The 21412-nt window shown below is 53.5% G+C and overlaps 1 protein-coding gene across 1 annotated transcript in view; it reads right to left on the bottom strand.

Annotated features, from left to right (window-relative positions):
• Positions 1–20944, bottom strand: part of FAM78A (family with sequence similarity 78 member A) — a 231937-nt gene extending 210993 nt beyond the window's left edge. The window contains exon 1 of the mRNA XM_085613952.1: positions 19511–20944. Within this exon, the coding sequence (XP_085470078.1) occupies positions 19511–19950 (440 nt within the window). The 5' untranslated portion in view covers positions 19951–20944. The remainder of the gene's footprint in view (positions 1–19510) is intronic.
• Between the last annotated feature and the right edge of the window lie 468 nt (positions 20945–21412).

Raw genomic sequence — 21412 nt, 5'->3', positions numbered from 1 at the left:
GACGGAATCTGGAAACGTTTGACATTGTTCTCCCATGCTGCTAGGGGGCATCGACTGTGAGAAAGTGCCATCTTTCTTGCATGGTATGCCCCCACTTTTTGCTGAATTGCTGAATGTACTTTGACTGAGTGTGCCCTGGACTCCTGCCAATCAGGTGCCCAGGGCCTATGTTCCTTCCCTAAAAACCTACAACCCAAATTGGCAAACCCTGGCCACATGTCAGCCCCTGGTAAATGGTACCCTAGGTACTCAGGGCCTTGTGACCAGGGAAGGCATCTAAGGGCTGCAGCACTCATTGTGCCACCCTTAGAGGCCCTGTACCCTAACACACACACACACTGCCCTTGCAGGCTGAGTGTCTGGGTAAAAGCCAAAACAAAGAGTCGACATGGCACACATCCTTGTGTGCCATGCCCACCACCTACACTGCCCTGGCATACATCAGCCACCCCTCTAGCTGAGTGCCCTATGCCAGTGGTGTGGGCACAGGAGCATGAGCCCTGTGCCCCTACAGTACCCAGGTCCATTCCTGGGCACTGTAAGTGCAGTGCTGCCATTTAAGGGTACATGGTGCTGAAAGCTCGTCAAACACGAACTCCACAGCACCATAATGGCAACACTGAAGACTGAGAAGTTTGGTATCAAACTTCTCAGCACATTAAACCCACACTGATGCCAGTGTGGGATTTAATGTACCACGCACCCCAGAGGGCATCTTAGAGATGCCCCCTGAAACCTAACCTACAATCCACGTCTGGTCTGGGAGGCTGCCTAGGCTGCCACACAGCAGACATGTTGCTGGACCCCTGGGTAGGAGAGCCCCTGCTCTCCTGGGCCTGCAACAATGCACATCCTGGGCGAGGTGCTAGATCTCCTCCCCCAGGTTGGGCAGGGGGAAGCTTCAAAGGCATGCCGCCTCTGTGAGCTTCCCCAGGCCACTGGCAGCCCCCACTCTGGGGGGAAGCCTGGCCGGAAACCCAAAATAAGGAAAGGGGATGTGCCAGCCTGCCAACCCCACCCCTCAGGTGCGGGAGGCGAGGTGAAGCACATCTCCGGGCTCTCGCCATCTTGAAGATGGGAAGCCCTGCCCAATCAGGACCAGGCTACTGCCCCCATCCCACAGGAGAAAGGCAGGATAGGGGGTGTACCCACCCCAGGACAGGGACCCATTGGTCCCTGCCCTTCACCTACCTGTAACGCCCCTAAATCTAGTATTTAGGGGCACCCTGAACCTTCCTTCCCCAGATTCCAGATTCCGAAATACAAAGAAGAGCAAGAAGAAAGAAGACCTGCCCTGCAGCTGCTAAGAAGAGGAAGACACCAACTGCTTTGGCCCCAGCCCTAATGGCCTGTCGACCCTCGAACCTGCTCCTGCTACAACCCGGCACCTCTTGTGGCCAGCAACCTCCCAAACCCCGGAGGACCTGGCTACCTTTTGGCTCTAAGCACCTGGGACTCCCATGAGTAGAGGCTCTACTCAAAATCTGCTTCTAATCCCTGGCATCAGCCCGGAACCGTGAACCCTTCACACTCTGCACCCGCCAAGCCTGGCCTGTGCCGGAGTGAACAAAGACCACGAGGACGACCCCACGGCGACTGTGACCCCGAGTCCGGCACCCAAGGACTTTCCTTGACGCTCCTAACGACGCCTGCAGCCTCAGAACCAGGTACCCCCCCCAACCGCGATCAACAGAGGGTAAGATTTCCCAACACCAAAAGGCACCCGTGCACCCGGCGCCCTCCGGCCCCCTGTGCCCAACTCCGGGGTACCTACCTATCCTCCAACTACCCAACTTACCTCTCGAGGTGGTGGTGGCACCTGAAGAATCTTCGTCCCCGAGCTTGCAGTCTTTTTCTAAACCGGAGCTTTCCCATTGAAATCAATTGAGCACCCGAAGGCTCAAAACCACCCTGCACCCAGCCGCCCGAGTGGCCCTGGCAGTGTAACCTCTCAATCAGTCAATCAGGGTACTTGTAAAGCGCGCTACTTACCCGTGAGGGTCCCAAGACGCTGAGGGGTGGAGGGGTGGGGGAGGGGGGTGGGGGGGGGGGGGTGCCGCTACTGCTCGAAGAGCCAGGTCTTGAGGAGTCTTCTGAAGGCGAGTAGGTCTTAGGTCTGTCGTAGGTGGGTTGGGAGGGTGTTCCAGGTTTTGGCGGCGAGGTAAGAGAAGGATCTGCCGCCGGCGGTCGTACGTTGGATGCGGGGGACATCGGCAAGGGCGAGGTTGGCGGGGCGGAGCTGGCGGGTGGGGGTGTAGAAGCTGAGTCTGCTGTTCAGGTAGGCTGGTCCGGCGTTGTGGAGTGGTTTGTGTGCGTGGGTGAGGAGCTTGAAGGTGATCCTCTCGTCGATGGGGAGCCAGTGCAGGTCTCTCAGGACGGGGGTGATGTGGCTGCGGCGGGGGGCGCCGACGATCAGTCGGGCGGAGGCGTTTTGGATGCGTTGTAGTCGCCGTTGGTGTTTGGCTGGGATTCCTGCGTAGAGTGCGTTGCCGTAGTCCAGTCTGCTGCTGACGAGGGCCTGTGTCACTGTTCTTGTTTCGGTCGGGATTCATTTGTAGATCCGGCGGAGCATGCGTAGGGTGTTGTAGCAGGAGGAGGAGACGGCGTTGACTTGCTTGGACATGGAGAGGGAGGAGTCGAGGATGAATCCTAGGTTGCGTGCGTGGTCGGTTGGTGTCGGTGCTGTCCCCAGAGTGGTCGGCCACCAGGAGTCGTCCCAGGCTGAGGGAGTGGGTCCGAGGATGAGGACCTCCCTTCTTGTCCGAGTTCAGTTTCAGACGGTTGCTCCTCATCCAGTCGGCGATGGCCTTCATGCCCTCGTGAATGTTGGTTTTGGCGGTGTGAGGGTCCTTGGTGAGGGAGAGGATGAGCTGGGTGTCGTCGGCGTAGGAGATGATGTTGAGGTTGTGGTGGCGGGCCACTTGTGCGAGGGGGGACATGTAGATGTTGAACAGCGTCGGGCTGAGGGATGAGCCCTAGGGGACGCCGCAGATGATGTCGGTGGCTTCTGACCGGAAAGGTGGGAGGCGGACGCTCTGGGTTCTGCCGGAGAGGAAGGACGAGGTCCAGTCAAGGGCCTTCTCTTGGATTCCGGCTTCTTGAAGGCGTGTCTTTAGGGTGCGGTGGCAGACCGTGTCGAATGCGGCTGACAGGTCCAGGAGGATGAGGGCTAATGTTTTGCCTTTGTCCAGTTGGCGTCTGATGTCGTCTGTGGCGGCGATGAGGGCTGTCTCTGTGCTGTGGTTACGTCTGAATCCGGATTGGGACGGGTCCAGGATGTTGTTGTCTTCGAGGTGGCGGGTCTGTTGAATGTTGACGATTTTCTCGATGACCTTTGCCGGGAACGGGAGCAGGGAGATGGGTCGGAAGTTCTTGAGGTCCTTGGGGTCCGCCTTGGGTTTTTTGAGGAGGGCGTTGATCTTGGCGTGCTTCCAGCTTTCCGAGAATGTTGCTTTTTCGAAGGAGGTATTGATGACCTTCCGTAGCTGGGGTGCGATGGCCGCGTCCTCTTTGTTGAATACGTGGTGTGGGCATGGGTCTGACGGAGATCCTGAGTGGATGGAGTTCATGATCTTGCGTGTCTCGTCGTCGTTGGTGTTGGTGTTGGCCCAGGAGGTCAGGCGGTTGGCGCTGTTGGTGATCGCGGGGCGGGTGTAGTCGTGCGTCGTTGGTGCGGTCGTGGAGTTGAAGCTGTCGTGGATGTCAGCCTGTCTACTTCCCCATTTGCCCTGAACAAGTGACCAGGAGCCCAGCTCCCACAGCCGCGTCGCCTGCTAGTCAGCAGCCACCAATCAAGGCCCCCCTGCCTCCCATAGGATAACACTGGGCCTAACTCTCTCTGCATCCGGCTGCCCCTCTGCCGCTGAGGGTGAAACAACTGCACCTACCTGACCCTGGAAGACCCCTGAGCCTATGCCCAGAACCTTAACTTTGCCAGTCGAGTACTTACCTTAAAGCCGATAACTCAATTTTCTCCATAGGGTAACATTGACTGTTTTTTCCTGAAATTTCTTCAAAGTGTGGACTTTTCAAAACTTAACATATTCACCAAAAATCAGCCGAGTAACGAAAACAAAAATACTCACCTGCTATTAGGTGAGCTCCCAGTGCTGGATCTTGGTGCCCAGCACTGACCCTGAAAAATATTCACAACCGTACTTACCAGTAACCCAATTTTCTTCCATAGGAAACCATTGACTGTTTTTCTGTGAAATTTCTTCCAAGTGTCGATTTCTGCAAACTTTAAATATTCTTTAAAAATCGTATACATTTTGAAAACGTAATTACTTACCTGTTTTGGATAAAGGTCCCAGTGCTGAGTCTAGGCACCCAGTACTGGATTACAAAAGTAACGAGAACATACTATACCTGCAACTTGAATTCTCTTCCATAAGGAATCATTGACTGTTTTCTATGAAATAATTTCTAAGTGTCAACTTTTAAAATAGCAAAATATTGTCTAAAAATCATAACAGTAACTAAGTCAACTTTTATCACTTGTTTCTAAGTACTGACCCAGGACTGAATCTAGGATCCAGTTCTGGAATCCCAAAAGTAATCCTAAAAGTAATCTATTGCAAATAACTTGAAACTTCCATTGAACTCAAAGCATTATTGTGTTTAAAATTGTGTTGCCTATTGCAACCACTTGTAACTTTCTACAAAAGCCAATTGCATATTGCAAAAGTATTTATATAAAGCATCTCATTCTGAGAAAGTATATTTTAATACCTATTGTTGGTTCTAAAATAAAACAAGCATATATTTTTTATATATAAACCATTGGCCTAGAGTTCAGTTATTGAGTGTGTGAGACCATTTGCTGACTGAGTGTGTGCACCAAATGCTTACGCTGTCCTCTGGTACTGCCTTACTGCTCGACCAAGCTACCACTTTAGAGAGTATGGTTATATCTAACTTTAACCTCTGCCAAACCTCTGGGGATTGTGGACTCTGTACACCCTGTACCTATTTGGGAACAGTATATACAGAGCCACTTTCTCACACCGACTCTCTGTCGACACCGGAGGTGGAGTCACAGTGGCATCACTGGAGCCATACAGCGCCAACCCCAGCACCCAGACGGCAGTTCTCGCCTGTTTTTAACCATGTCTTTTATTATGGAGAGGAGTTAAGAAATCCGTATTGTAGAAGTGCAGTGCAGTAATCTAACTGGGTATATTATTAACAGGCCTATGACCGTCTTCAGAATGGAGAAGGGTGGGGTCAATGAGGAATCTGCAGGAGGACTGATTACCCACCAGAAAGATAGTTAACAAAGGTAAGTTACTTTTTTTTCTGACGGATACTCTCTACCTGCAGTCCCTCACCTTTTGAATAGATTTCAAAGCAGTACCCACCCAGGAGGAGGGTCTGAAGGATGGTCAAATGAGGTAATCTTGGAGGGACGAGCGAACAAAATGGCTGTCCCTTCTCACCTTGGAGCCCAAACAATAGTGCTTAGTAAAGGTGTGCCACTGTTCTGCAGATCTTAATCACAGGAACACCCCTCTCCAAGGGAAGATTTTGCCCTGGTGCATTGCTTCAATTCCCTTAGGTGGCTCCTTTTTCACAAGGGCGTAGCACATCTTGATGAGCAGCAATATCCAGCTGGGTAACGTCCTTTTCTGGACTACCTTGCATTTTTCGCTGCCCCTGTACTCATCGAAAAGCTGGTTGTCAGACCTGATCTCCTTACTGCATTCAATATAATATCTTACCAAATTCCTGGGATCCAGCCAGTGCAAACAAAGCTTAGCCTTGTTGAATAGAATGGGGATAGAACGTGGAATAGATAATAGTTTGATCAAGGTGGAAGGGGTTCTCCACTTCTGGCAGGAAAAGCGCTTTTGTTCTAAGAACAAGCTTGTCCAGGAAGAAACATATAAATGAAGGGCGAACACTCAGAGCCTGCAGCTCAATGACGGGCCTCGTTGAAAAAACAGCAACTAGAAAAAAAGTTTTTAGTGTCAACAACTGTACTGGATAAATATGGAAGGGTTCAAAGTAACACTTTAAAAAATGAGACCAATGTTCAGGACCCACTGGGGGATGACAATTGGGGATGGAGGAATCATATTGGACAGTGCCTTCTGAAGTAGTATAGTCACTGGCAACTTAAAAAGAGACGGTTGGTCCGGGAGGCATAGAATGTTTGAAAGAAGCACCATATACCCCCTGCCTTTGCCCACTGTTGTCCCAGGGATAGTGCGAACTGTAGGATTTCTGACATGGTTTCAAGGGGTCCCCCTGATGTTTGTTACACCAAGCAACAAACCTGTTCAACCTCGTGGAATAATCAGGCTTTGAGGAGGATGAAGGGCAGAAATCCACATAAACCACCTCCAGTGGCAGCTGTGAAAATTGCAGGTTTCCCCACTCAATTGGTTAGCATGAAGGTGTAAGCTCTAGAGTTTGAGATGCGGTATCTGTCAGTCTCACTGTGAGAGGAGGTCCACCCTCAGAGGAAGAGGGAGCTGAGCACACATGGAGAGATGTAAGAGGTCTGTGTAACACACCCTTCTCCGCCAATTAGGAGCGATGTGAATGACTAGGGCCGATCTTGTCAAAAGTTCATCTGGTCTGGATGAATCAAGAGTATGGGAGTAAACATGTAGTGAAGCAGCAAGCTACACCTCAAAAGATGCCAATCGTGTTCAGCAAGATGAAGCTGAACAAGGCTGTAGGCTCCGGTATTTAGAGAACAGCCATATGGTTGGTGACTAGCCACATTCCATGCTGGCGTTCCCAGGTCAATAGCCTGAGTGCTTCTCAACAGAGAAGGTGAGACCCCCACTCCTCTCAGTTTGTTGATGTATCACACAGTGGTCATATTGTCCATTTCAGTTCTGGATGGATGGACTGACCGCGAAGGGAAGGGAGAAAAGTCTTGAGCATCAGCCATATTGCCCTCCGTTTGAGCAGAGTTATCTGAAGTATCTACCCCAGAGGCATTGATCTCCAGGTCCTTTAGGTGTATCCCCACCCAAAAGTGGACCTGTCCCATCACCTCCGTGGCCACGGCTGGGGAGGATAGAAGGACATCCCTTGCAACAGGTTCTCCTCTGTCAACCACCAGCTCAATTCCACTGCAGTGCCCCTGAAGATCAAGATGGATTCAGTCTTGGTGCTGGAACTACTACTGATAAAGGAACCAGAGGGGCAAGAATGTCAGGACTGGAATCTGAGCCCAAATAGAAACATCAGAATAATATCCTGAATGATCCAGATTCTCTTTGGAGGATGGAAGGCTCAGAGCAAAGTATCTAATACTGCCTCTATCAACAGAAGGCACTCAAACAGCAAGGATGGTTTGGATGGGAATTCTGAGATTCACAGCTTCCCGAGATGGGCTGTGACCAGTGACATCACCTTTGTGAAGACTCTCTGTGCCAATGTCAACCCAAACAGAAAGGACATGATCTGGTAATGAATGGACCCTACAAGAAACATAGGTAACTCCTGTGGGCCCGCCGCATACGTATGTAATACTGTGCGTCCTGGTAGTCGAGGGACACCATCCGGTCTTCCAGTCTTTTGCATCCTGCACCAAAAGAATCGGAGTCAGGGATAGCCAGGGATAGCATCCTAAAGTTTTCCTTGAGTAGAAACAAGTTCAGAAACCTCAGATACAGATCTCCATCCATCTTAGGAATAATGAAGTGCCGAGAGTAGCCCCCATTCACAACTACATGCTCTGACACCAACTCCACCGCTCCTTTCTGCAGCAGGAGTGGCATCCACTGGTGGGCGTCTGACTGAAGGGATTGTTCAGGTAAGCAGGATCTTCTGCTGGAAAGGTAGGGTTTCTACAATGTGCTGGACCCAATGATCTGGCCTTATGGCCCTCCAGTCATGGGGAAACGACACCCACCTTCCCCCCAGCAGCATATGTTCCTTCCAGCTCACACTATAGCGACTTCCCTAGAGGTTCTGGGGAGGAAGAGGAAGAGGAGGAAGGCTGAGTTTGCAGCCCCTACCTGTTCCTCTGCCTTTGTTATTGCCACACAAAAAGGGTTTTGTTGGTGCTGGAACGTCTGGGCAGGTTACCACTGCCTGCTTTGGAAACTGAGTCTTCTTCACATCACCAGAAAATCCAGTGAAGCGTAGCCAGGTATGACTTCGTAGTACCACTGGTGATGCCATAGTTATGGTCACAGAGACTACTGTATCCAGACCCATCACTTGGAGGCGTCCTAACTATTCCAGATTACCTCACAAAATAATATTGAAGGTGTCACTTAGGTTGGGTCTGTCACTAGAGCCCCAGCCCCATAGAGCATCGGTGTAACGTCCCAGCAGACATGCAACTTTGAGGGAGCGCAATGCTAAGATTCCAGCATAAAAGAATGGTTTTCTACTCCTTCCAATTTGCTTGTATCGCTGCATGGTGGAAAGGTAGACACGCATCCTGGGTTTACTCTGGTGGTGGAAGAATCCTGTGGAAGCAACGCTCCAGGGAAGGATGTACTGAGAGACACACAGGACCGCCGAAGACAGTCTGTGGCATCTCGGCAGCATGAGGCTGACAGAAGGAGCGGCCATAGGCCATCCCATCTCTCTTAAAGGGCTCACTGGGCGCAACGGCTCCATTAAAGTTGTGGCTGATAGATAGAGTTCAGTCCAAATGTGTGACCCAAGCTCACCCGAGAGAAGAGGCAACTGCCTGTGTGGCTTCCTTGAGGACTGCATGAAATCATGCCATTTCCACAAGGGCAGGATCCGGCGGCGAGTGTTAGGGTCTATATCAGATGATATGTCGAGTCTGCTTTCATCCTGTAGAGTCGGCAACCCCCTGCCTCGCTAGAAGGGAGAGGTGCCAAAGGGCAGCTCTGCCGCTGACCGCGGCCCCCGCAGGGGGCCATTCGGCGGTCGGCGCCTTAGTGCCCCCGGGGCACCGGGCACCCCTCCACCCCCCCCTCCCACTGGGGGGGGGGCGGGGACGCAGACCGGAGCCCCCCTCCTCGGGCTGTCCAGAAGTGACGCGCAATGCGGGTCACTTCCTGGCCCTGGTGTGAGGGGGAGGCTATTTAGCCTTCCCCCACCCTCCTGGCGACCTCTTTGTCGCCCACCTCGCCATTTCCCTCCCTACCGCTTACCCGGCGTAGGCGTTGGGTGGGGGGGGGGGTTCTGAGCGTTGTAATGTTTTCTTTTTCGTTGCAGGCGGAGTTACAGGGCGATCTGGAAGCAGGCCGGTACAAAGGGTACCTCTGCGCGGCACCATAGGGGGTGCCTGAGCCAAAACCGAGGAGCCTCAAGGGAGGTCCCGGAAGCCGTGTCGGCGCCCCGCTAGTCCTGCGGGCGGTTGTGTGCCTGAACAACCGGGGGCTTGCTATGCGACGCTCCGCCCCGAGAGGGGGGGCGTGAGTAGAATTACCAACGGCACGTGATCGTAGAAAGAATAACCTGGAGGGCGGCAACGGCGGGCATCGCTCCCGCGCTGCCTGGCTCATCAGGCGGGCAGGCGACCCAGTTGGTTGCCTGCCCTTGGATCGCCCGTAAGATAACCCACCCATTACATATTCTGGAATTATGTAATAAACCTGCAGCATTGTTACCCAACACCAACTGTCTTGGGTGTGTCATTTGGGTAACCTATTATGGGGGAGGGGGGACAGCGGGGTGCCCCTGGGGGTACTATTCCTGAGCGTCCTACGGACTCTCGTCCCACACCCATGGAGGCAACAGCACCCGGGGTGGTGCTGGTCCTGACGGCGCTGGAGGGACTGCCTCGGGAGCCACGGTCTCCATTCATTTCAGCTTCAGGGAGGAAGAGGAGACTTGTCTATCAACCTCGGATGCCCCACCCCCGGAAGAGTGGGATCGCCTCCTGTGCTTCTTTTGAGGCTTGTTCTTCTCCCTGATGTCGGAGAGGGGCGCGAACTGGGCCTGGATCTCCGCCGTTGCTTCCTACAACAATCATGTTGCAGGCCATACTGCCCCCCTCAGCTTACTCGCGTTTGGGTGGATGCAATAGCAGAAGTCACATGATGCTGCCTGGTGCCTAGAACCCAGACACCACAGGCAGTCGCCCCATGGGTCAGTGGCGGACATGTGGTCTTCACACCACCGGCGGGGTTTGAAACCTGACCGCTTTGATGGCGAGATGTCCATGGCTGCATTATGTCCCAAACAGTGGTTTGTGCATCTTTATAGCTTGTGCATGGTTGTTGCTGCACTGTTTATTCTGTATACTGGGACCCTTTTGAGCACGATTGTTGCTGCACTGTTTATTCTGTATACTGGGACCCTTTTGAGCACGATTGTTGGTGCACTGTTTATTCTGTATACTGGGGCCCTTTTGAGCACGATTGTTGCTGCACTGTTTATTCTGTATACTGGGACCCTTTTGAGCACGATTGTTGGTGCACTGTTTATTCTGTATACTGGGGCCCTTTTGTGGATGGTTCTTGGTGCACTGTTTATTCTGTATACTGGGGCCCTTTTGTGCACGATTGTTGGTGCACTCTTTATTCTGTATACTGGGACCCCTTTGTGGATGGTTGGTGATGCACTGTTTATTCTGTATACTGGGACCCTTTTGAGCACGATTGTTGGTGCACTGTTTATTCTGTATACTGGAACCCTTTTGAGCACGATTGTTGGTGCACTGTTTATTCTGTATACTGGGACTCTTTTGTGCACGATTGTTGGTGCACTTTTTATTCTGTATACTGGGGCCCTTTTGTGGATGGTTCTTGGTGCACTGTTTATTCTGTATACTGGGGCCCTTTTGAGCACGATTGTTGGTGCACTCTTTATTCTGTATACTGGGACCCCTTTGTGGATGGTACTTGGTGCACTGTTTATTCTGTATACTGGGACCTTTTTGTGGATGGCTGGTGATGCACTGTTTATTGTGTATACTGGGACCCTTTTGAGCACGATTGTTGGTGCACTGTTTATTCTGTATACTGGGACTCTTATGTGCACTATTGTTGGTGCACTCTTTCTTCTGTATACTGGGACCCTTTTGTGGATGGTTGGTGATGCACTGTTTATTCTGTATACTGGGACCCTTTTGTACATGGTGCTTGGTGCACTGTTTATTCTGTATACTGGGACCTTTTTGTGGATGGCTGGTGATGCACTGTTTATTCTGTATACTGGGACCCTTTTGAGCGCGATTGTTGGTGCACTGTGTATTCTGTATACTGGGACTCTTTTGTGCACGATTGTTGGTGCACTGTTTATTCTGTATACTGGGACCCTTTTGTGGATGGTTCGTGGTACACTGTTTATTCTGTATACTGGGACCCTTTTGTGGATGGTTGGTGATGCACTGTTTATTCTGTATACTGGGACCCTTTTGTACATGGTGCTTGGTGCACTGTTTATTCTGTATACTGGGACCTTTTTGTGGATGGCTGGTGATGCACTGTTTATTCTGTATACTGGGACCTTTTTGTGGATGGCTGGTGATGCACTGTTTATTGTGTATACTGGGACCCTTTTGAGCACGATTGTTGGTGCACTGTTTATTCTGTATACTGGGACTCTTATGTGCACTATTGTTGGTGCACTCTTTCTTCTGTATACTGGGACCCTTTTGTGGATGGTTGGTGATGCACTGTTTATTCTGTATACTGGGACCCTTTTGTACATGGTGCTTGGTGCACTGTTTATTCTGTATACTGGGACCTTTTTGTGGATGGCTGGTGATGCACTGTTTATTCTGTATACTGGGACCCTTTTGAGCGCGATTGTTGGTGCACTGTGTATTCTGTATACTGGGACTCTTTTGTGCACGATTGTTGGTGCACTGTTTATTCTGTATACTGGGACCCTTTTGTGGATGGTTCGTGGTACACTGTTTATTCTGTATACTGGGACCCTTTTGTGGATGGTTGGTGATGCACTGTTTATTCTGTATACTGGGACCCTTTTGTACATGGTGCTTGGTGCACTGTTTATTCTGTATACTGGGACCTTTTTGTGGATGGCTGGTGATGCACTGTTTATTCTGTATACTGGGACCTTTTTGTGGATGGCTGGTGATGCACTGTTTATTCTGTATACTGGGACCCTTTTGTAGATGGTTGGTGATGCACTGTTTATTCTGTATACTGGGACCCTTTTGTACATGGTGCTTGGTGCACTGTTTATTCTGTATACTGGGACCTTTTTGTGGATGGCTGGTGATGCACTGTTTATTCTGTATACTGGGACCTTTTTGTGGATGGTTCTTGGTGCACTGTTTATTCTGTATACTGCGGCTCTTTTGTGCACGATTGTTGGTGCACTCTTTCTTCTGTATACTGGGACCCCTTTGTGGATGGTTGGTGATGCACTGTTTATTCTGTATACTGGGACCTTTTTGTGGATGGCTGGTGATGCACTGTTTATTCTGTATACTATGACCCTTTTGTGGATGGTTGGTGATGCACTGTTTATTCTGTATACTGGGAGCCTTTTGTGCACGATTGTTGGTGCACTGTTTATTCTGTATACTGTGACCCTTTTGTGGATGGTTGGTGATGCACTGTTTATTCTGTATACTGGGACTCTTTTGTACATGGTTCCTGGTGCACTGTTTATTCTGTATACTGGGACTCTTTTGTACATGGTTCCTGGTGCACTGTTTATTCTGTATACTGGGACCCTTGTGTGGATGGTTGGTGATGCACTGTTTATTCTGTATATTGGGACCCTTGTGTGGATGGTTGGTGATGCACTGTGTATTCTGTATACTGGGACCCTTGTGTGGATGGTTGGTGATGCACTGTGTATTCTGTATACTGGGACCCTTGTGTGGATGGTTGGTGATGCACTGTGTATTCTGTATACTGGGACTCTTGTGTGGATGGTTGGTGATGCACTGTGTATTCTGTATACTGGGACCCTTGTGTGGATGGTTGGTGATGCACTGTTTATTCTGTATACTGGGACCCTTGTGTGGATGGTTGGTGATGCACTGTGTATTCTGTATACTGGGACCCTTGTGTGGATGGTTGGTGATGCACTGTGTATTCTGTATACTGGGACCCTTGTGTGGATGGTTGGTGATGCACTGTGTATTCTGTATACTGGGACCCTTGTGTGGATGGTTGGTGATGCACTGTGTATTCTGTATACTGGGACCCTTGTGTGGATGGTTGGTGATGCACTGTGTATTCTGTATACTGGGACCCTTGAGTGGATGGTTGGTGATGCACTGTGTATTCTGTATACTGGGACCCTTGTGTGGATGGTTGGTGATGCACTGTGTATTCTGTATACTGGGACCCTTGTGTGGATGGTTGGTGATGCACTGTGTATTCTGTATACTGGGACCCTTGTGTGGATGGTTGGTGATGCACTGTGTATTCTGTATACTGGGACCCTTGTGTGGATGGTTGGTGATACACTGTGTACTCTGTATACTGGGACCCTTGTGTGGATGGCTGGTGATGCACTGTGTATTCTGTATACTGGGACCCTTTTGTGGATGGCTGGTAATGCACTGTGTATTCTGTATACTGTGGCCCTTTTTAAAGCTAAATGGAGTGGTTCTCAATGATTGTCCACGTGTTGTAAAACGTTCACCGTCTTCTTATAATCTCTTGTATTTTGTCGGCTTCGGTCGAGAAGGCAGAGACGCAAGTTCTCTGGGTATTTCCCCACTTCTCATGAGTCCAAAAGACCGGAATCACACCGAAGTGAACATGATCAGATACACATTTTTGCTCTTGAAGCACTTATTGTGATTCCAAGAGAGCTGGGGCCCACTCGTGCCTTTCTCTTGTCCTCACAGGCTCGGAAGAACTGACCCAACGTTCCCGCAAATAAATCAAGTGCTTCTGCAGAGGAAGCAAATGTGTAACGTCATCGACTCCTAGGGTCCTGGGTTTGACATATCATCTAACCAATAGTGCAGCCTGAGCAGTGATTCTGTCACGCCTTACTGATATGCCCAAGAGAACACGATGGTCGGGGCCGAGCACAGCCACACTGGCAGCATTTGGTGCTGCCAGACTCAGGCCAATCAAGACAGCGCTTTCCTGCTTAGCTCCTTGGGGGGTGCATTTGCTCGTGAGAGACATGAATTCAAGTAGGGTGGGATTCTGTCAATAGCAACGATAAACAGCAAGCCATGACCGCACACGTCGGAACTACCAGCAATGCTATGAAAATGCCTTTGGCACAGTGCTTCGCAAACAACTGAAAGGGTTAATATAATCTCCTCCTACTCATGCCCCTCCAGACCGAGAGCCTAGATTCCGAAATCCTCTTGTATCGGTTGACCTCCGTCCCAGGCAGTGGACCCTCTGACTTGTGCCATCAGCCCCAGGTCTAGGAGACGCTGACACCCTTTCACCCAGAGCTGAGGAGAGGTGGAGCTCAGCCATGCCCCCTTCTTGATCTCCCGGCCTTGTGAGCAATGACCTACTCCTGACATAAGCAGAGGCAAGGCAAGGAAGCACTGCTGAGGCCGCTGCTTATCTACCTGCCTCCTGCAACCAGGAAGAGGGAAGGGAGGGCCTAACTTCAGCACCGCGGGGAGCGCCTTCTCTCCTACCTGAATACTCCTGAAGTCAAGAACCACTGCCCACACACGTCTCATTCCCAAAGCATTGCTCTGCACAGAACATCCTTTATGGAGAAAGTGAAGGAGATCGGGGAAGCCCACCGCAGGAGGAGGGCGATAGGAGGAGGGTAGGGGAGCGGGCTATGATACATCACGTTTTTTAACTCTGCCTTCTTTCCTGTGCGCAAACAAGGGGCCTTTGGACAATAGGTATCCCACATGGCGTCCTATGTCCCAAAGCACTGCAGTATGACTCCTCTACACTGCCCCTAGCAGCGAAACCTCGAAGCACCCTCTCATCCCACAAGCCATCCTCTGTCCCAAAGCACATTTAGCATGACCCTTCTCCACTGCCCCTAGCAGTGAGACCGGCCCTGCAGCAGCCGCTCATCCCACATGGCATCCTCTGTCCCAAAGCACATGCAGCATGACCCCTCTCCACTGCCCCTAGCAGCGAGACCCCAGGAGCACCCTTTCATCCCACATGGCGTCCTCTGTCCCAAAGCACATGTATGACCCCTCTTCACTGCCCCTAGCAGCGAGATCCTGCAGCCCCCTGTCATCTCACATGGCATCCTCTGTCCCAAAGCACATGTATGACCCCTCTCCACTGCCCCTAGCAGCGATACCCTGCAGGCCCCTCTCATCCCACATGGCTTCCTCTGTCACAAAGTACATGTACTATGCCCCTCTCCACTGCCCCAAGCAGAGAGCTCCTGCAGCACCCTCTCATCACATATGACGTCCTCTGTCCCAAAGCACATGCATTATTACCCCTCTCCACTGCCCCAAGCACTGAGACCCTGCGGTGCCCTCTCATCCCACATGACATCCTGTGTCCCAAAGCACATGTATTATGACCCCTCTCCACTGCCCCAAGCAGTGAGACCCTGAGGTGCCCTCTCATCCCACATGACATCATCTGTCCCAAAGCACATGTACTATGACCTCTCTCCACTGCCCCTAGCAGCGAGACCCCACAGCACCCTCTCATCCCACATGGCGTCCTCTGTCCCAAAGCACATGTATGACCCCTCTTCACTGCCACTAGCATCGATAACCTGCAGCCCCCTCTCATCCCACATGACATCCTCTGTCCCAAAGCACATGTACTATGACCTCTCTCCACTGCCCCTAGCAGCGAGACCCCGCAGCAGCCTCTCATCCCACATGGTGTCCTCTGCCCCAAAGCACATGCAGTATGGCCCCTTTCCACTGCCCGTTGCAGCGAGACCCCCCAGCACCCTCTCATCCCACATGCCATCCTCTGTCCCAAAGAACATTTAGCATGACCCTTCTCCACTGCCCCTAGCAGTGAGACCAGCCCTGCAGCATCCGCTCATCCCACATGGCATCCTCTGTCCCAAAGCACATGCAGCATGACCCCTTTCCACTGCCCCTAGCAGCGAGACCCCAGGAGCACCCTTTCATCCCACATGGCGTCCTTTGTCCCAAAGTACATGTATGACCCCTCTTCACTGCCCCTAGCAGCGGGATCATGCAGCACCCTCTCATCCCACATGGCAGCCTCTGTCCCAAAGCACATGTACTATGATCCCTCTCCACTTCCCCTAGCAGCGAGACCCTGCAGCGCCCTCTCATCCCACATGGCGTCCTCTGTCCCAAAGCACATTCAGCATGACCCTTCTTCACTGCCAATAGCAGCGATACCCTGCAGCCCTCTCTCATCCCACATGGCTTCCTCTGTCCCAAAGTACATTTACTATGCCCCTCTCCACTGCCCCTAGCAGTGAGATCCTGCAGCACCCTCTCATCACAAATGACGTCCTCTGTCCCAAAGCACATGCATTAATACCCCTCTCCACTGCCCCAAGCACTGAGACCCTGCGGTGCCCTCTCATCCCATATGACATCCTCTGTCCCAAAGCACATGTACTATGACCCCTCTCCACTGCCCCTAGCAGCGTGACGACTGCAGCGCCCTCTCATCCCACATGGCTTCCTCTGTCCCAAAGCACATGTACTATGACCCCTCTCCACTGCCCCTAGCAGCGATACCCCGCAGCACCCTCTCATCCCACATGGCGTCTTCTGTCTCAAAGCCCATGTACAATGACCCCTCTCCACTGCCCCTAGCAGCGAGACCCCCCCCAGCACCCTCTCATCCCACATGGCGTCCTCTCTCCCAAAGCACATGTACAATGACCCCTCTCCACTGCCCCTAGCAGCGAGACCCCAGCACCCTCTCATCCCACATGGCGTCCTCTCTCCCAAAGCACATGTACTATGACCTCTCTCCACTACCCCTAGCAGCGAGACCCTGCAGCGCCCTCTCATCCCACATGACATAATCTGTCCCAAAGCACATGTATGACCCCTCTTCACTGCCACTAGCAGCAATACCCTGCGGCCCCCTCTCATCCCACATGGCGTCCTCTGTCCCAAAGCACATGTATGACCCCTCTTCAATGGCACTAGCAGCGATACCCTGCAGCCCCCTCTCATCCCACATGGCGTCCTCTGTCCTAAAGCACATGTACTATGACCCCTCTCCACTGCCCATAGCAGCGAGACCCTCCAGCACCCTCTCATCCCACATGGCGTCCTCTGTCCCAAAGCACATTCAGCATGACCCCTCTCCACTGTCCCTAGCAGCGAGACCCTACAGCCCCCTCTCATCCCACATGACGTCCTCTGTCCCAAAGCACATGTATGACTCCTCTTCACTGCCACTAGCAGCGATACCCTGCAGCCCCCTCTCATCCCACATGGAGTCCTCTGTCCCAAAGCAAATGTACTATGACCCCTCTCCACTGCCCCTAGAAGCTAAGATCCTGCAGCCCCCTCTCATCCCACATGGCATCCTCTGTCCCAAAGCACATACAGTATGCCCCCTCTCCACTGCCCTAAGCAGCGAGACCCTGAAACGCCTTCTCATCCCACATGACATCCTCTGTCCCAAAGCAAATGTATGACCCCTCTTCACTGCCACTAGCAGCCATACCCTGCAGCCCTCTCTCATCCCACATGGCGTCCTCTATCCCAAAGCACATGTACATTGACTCCTCTCCACTGCCACTAGCAGCGAGAACTCCCAGCACCCTGCCATACCACATGGCGTCCTCTGTCCCAAAGCATATGCATTATTACCACTCTCCACTGCCCCTAGCAGCGAGACCCTGCAGCGCCTTCTCATCCCACATGCCATCCACTATCCCAAAGCGCATGCGGTATGATCCCAATCCACTACCCGAAGCAGAGAGACACTGCAGCCACCTCTCATCCCACATGGTTTCCACTGTCCCAAAGCACATGCAGCATGATCCATCTCTACTGCCCCTAGCAGCGAGACCCTGAGGTGCCCTCTTATTCCACGTGGCATCCTCTGTCCCAAAGCACATACAGTATGATCCCTCTCTACTGCCCCTAGCAGCGAGACCCTGAGGTGCCCTCTTATTCCACATGGCATCCTCTGTCCCAAAGCACATACAGTATGCCCCCTCTCCACTGCCTCTAGCAGCGAGACCTCCCAGCACCCTCTCATCCTACATGTCGTACTCTGTCCGAAGTACTATGAACCCTCTCCACTGCCCCTGGCAGGGAGACCCTGCAGCCCCCTTTCATCCCACATGGTGTCCTCTGTCCCAAACAACATGTACTATGACTCCTGTCCACTGCCCCTAGCAGCGAGACCTTGCAGCGTCCTCTCATTCCACATGGCGTCCTCTGTCCCCAAAGCACAAGCAATATGATCCCTCTCCACTGCCCCAAGCAGCAAGACTCTGCAGCGCACTCTCAACCCACATGGCGTCCACTGTCCCAAAGCACATGCAGTATTCGCCCTCTCCACTGTCCATAGCAGCAAGACCATGAGGTGCCCTCTCATCCCACATGGCGTCCTCTGTCCCAAAGCACATGCAGTATGACCCCCTCCACTGCCCCTAGCAGCGAGACCCCGCAGTACCCTTTAATCCCACATGACGTCCTCTGTCTCAAAGCACATGTACTATGCCCCCTCTCCACTGCCCCTAGCAGCGAAACCCTGCAGCGCCCTCTCATCTCACATGGCGTCCTCAGTCCCAACACACATGCAGCATGATCACTACCGACATCTCAAAGCCCCTGCAGCACATCATCCCATATGACGGTGCATCCACCAATCCCCGTATAAAAAGCACGGGCCGCAATATCTAATACTCTAATCACCATATCAAGGCGCTTGCAGCAGTACTTTTCTCCGTCACTAAGGCACGTGCACAAGAGTCCATGCCCCCACGGAAGGACGTGCAGCAATGCTCACAGTCGTTCAGGAGGTCTGCTGCAGATCTGCCCTGCAGCACATGCAGCAGAACTCTTGTATCCCAGCATAAACGCACATCCAACGATGCTCACACCCCACAGGGACGTGCAGCAATGCTCACAGTCGCGCAGGGCGTCTGCTGCAGATCTGTCCTGTAGCACTTGCAGCAGAACTCTTGTATCCCAGCATAAACGCACATCCAGTGATGCTCACACCCCACAGGGACGTGCAGCAGTACTCGCCGTCTGCTGCTAACGCACGTGCACACGAGTCCACGCCCCCACGGAAGGACATGCAGCAATGCTCACAGCCGCTCAGGGCGCCTTCTGCAGATCCGTCCTGCAGCAAATGCAGCAGAACTCTTGTGTCCCAGCATAAACGCACATCCAGCAAAGCTCCCAATCCATAGGCGCTTGCAGCGGTACCACCTCAGCTCAGTCCCCCGATAAACCACATGCAAAGATGCTCACATCCCCTACCAAGGGCGCGTCCTGAGATGCCCATTCAAAGCACGTGCAGCAACTCAGATCACCTCTCGCAAAGATCACGCAGAAATGCTCACTGCACGGTACGGGCAATTGTACTGCCGTGTGATTGTGCGTGCCCGAGTACTCACACCTCCTAACAGGTGAGACAGTGCACGCCCCCCCCCCCCACAACACTGCAGCATTGTCACTTGTCTTCACACCTCGCCCGTCCATGTGCTGCAGTCCCCGCACCCCCCGCACCCCGCCAGTACTCACATGCCCTGCTCTCCGTACTGGTTGAAGAACTCCATGTGGTTGCAGGCTTGGATCCAGCCCACGATCCACGTCTCCTTGGCGGGCACGGGCGGCACGGAGACCTGCGCCGAGGCCCGGAAGTGGGGCGTCCGGTAGCGCAGCACCACGGCCGAGGACTCGTCGATGCTGGTGGGGATAGCGTCGATGGAGGCGGACAGCTCGGACACCACGATGCTGTCCCGGAAGACCTTGGACTTGTTGCTGCCGAGGCTCTGCAGGCATCCCATGGTGTTCAGCACCAGCGCGATCTCCAGCAAGTTCATGCAGTCCGGGGGCCGGTGCTGCATGGACAGGTCGTAGTGCTGCTGCTCGTGCTGCTCGCATTCGTCCAGGCCGGCCAGGGACGATACCTCCTCCCGGATGTAACTGTTCTCATCGTTCGAGTCCGTGTTCAGAGCCATAGAGGAAAGCGCTCCTCCATGTCAAGGGGGCTGAATATGGGAAGCCCCCACGCGCCGGCCTCCTCTGCTGCTTGGGGGACGAACAGGCTCCGCGCAGCCCGCCAGGGATCATAGCATGTCCTGCCGGAGTCCTGCGGGGTGCAATGCTGCCCGCAGTGGCGGAGGCTGGCTGGATGGGTGATGCCCGCCTGGGCGCGCAGGAGCCGGCGCTGCTCCGCAGCCGCTGGGGGCTCTGGGTGCCGGCTGCGGGAGGGCGGGCGGGCGCCAGGGACCTGGGGTGAGGGCTAGGCGCTGCAACAGACCCGCGGTCCAGGTCCCGGCGCGTAGATGGAAGGTGCTGCAGGTGAGCCGGTGCCGCGACGGGCTGTGGCTGGATGCGGCTGTGCGGCTCTCAGTGGGGACGGGGGTCCGGCGGTGGCCCAGGCTGGCGGCTCCCTCGGTGGCCGGGGCTGGCTGTGCTCACAGAGCCGGCTCGCTCCCCTCCTGCCCGGGGTGTCTGCGCTCAGCGCCGCTCAGCACTTTCCAGCAGCCTCGTCAATATCCGCCTCTATGACCGGGGCACTGACATCAACACCGGCAGGGAGGGAGGGAGGGAGAGGGACCCCCGCACAGGCGCCTGGCAGGAACCCTCAACCTGTGCCGGCTGCCGGGAGCACCTGCAAGGGGAAGGAAGGCAGAAGGGGCGGCGGTGGGTTCCGCGCACAGTGAGGGGACATGCGCGTGCAGTGCGGGAGGGAATCCCCCAACGAACAGCGAGGGCTTCACATAGGGGACTGCGCTGATCTCTTAGTGAAAGGAATCCCTTACACGGTGGATCGGTCGGTCCCCGGTCTATGATGTATGGGTGAGAGGATCTCACAGGGGAGCTGGGAAGGCAATGCCAGACAGGGAGAGAGGACATCAAGCCGGGGTAGGGGGATCCATCTCATTACAGGCTGCAGGTCTCTTCCGAAGCAGGGGTCGTGTACAGGGGATCTGGTAAAGAGAGGGATCCCCTGTGAGTGGGTACAGAGGCTCCCTTGCACAAGGGCCATGAGGGGTGGGCGATCGTGCACTCACTCGGGGAATGGAGGGTCCACCTGCCGATGAGGTGCGGGAAGGCAATTCCCGCAACAACCCGAGTGATCGTGAGGCGGGGCTTGGCGCAGGCACCCAGCACTGGCTCCATCTACGGAAGGGGTCTGCGTGGCGGGTGTACCGCCGCCTGGTGACCCCCCCCCCCCCCCCCCACCAGGCTCAGCGGATGATGAGCCCACCCCACAGAGCCTCTCTGGTGACCCGGCCCCAGCGGAGGGGGGCGGCCTACTCGCGGAGCTTTCGTCTGAAGTGCCGGAGTCTGTCAGAATTGTCTTCTCTACAGGAGCGGGCCAGAGTCTGTCAGGAGCGTCTGGTCTGAAGGAGCGTGTCAGATGCCTCTACTTTGTAGGGTCTGCCAGAAGAGTCTGCTCTGCAGGAGCGTGTC

The sequence above is a fragment of the Triturus cristatus genome, chromosome 1_2 (genome assembly GCF_964204655.1).
Source record: "Triturus cristatus chromosome 1_2, aTriCri1.1, whole genome shotgun sequence".
In the NCBI taxonomy this organism is placed as follows: Eukaryota; Metazoa; Chordata; class Amphibia; order Caudata; family Salamandridae; genus Triturus; species Triturus cristatus.
Note: the sequence above shows the minus strand (reverse complement) of the source record. Positions and strands in the feature narration are given on the sequence as shown.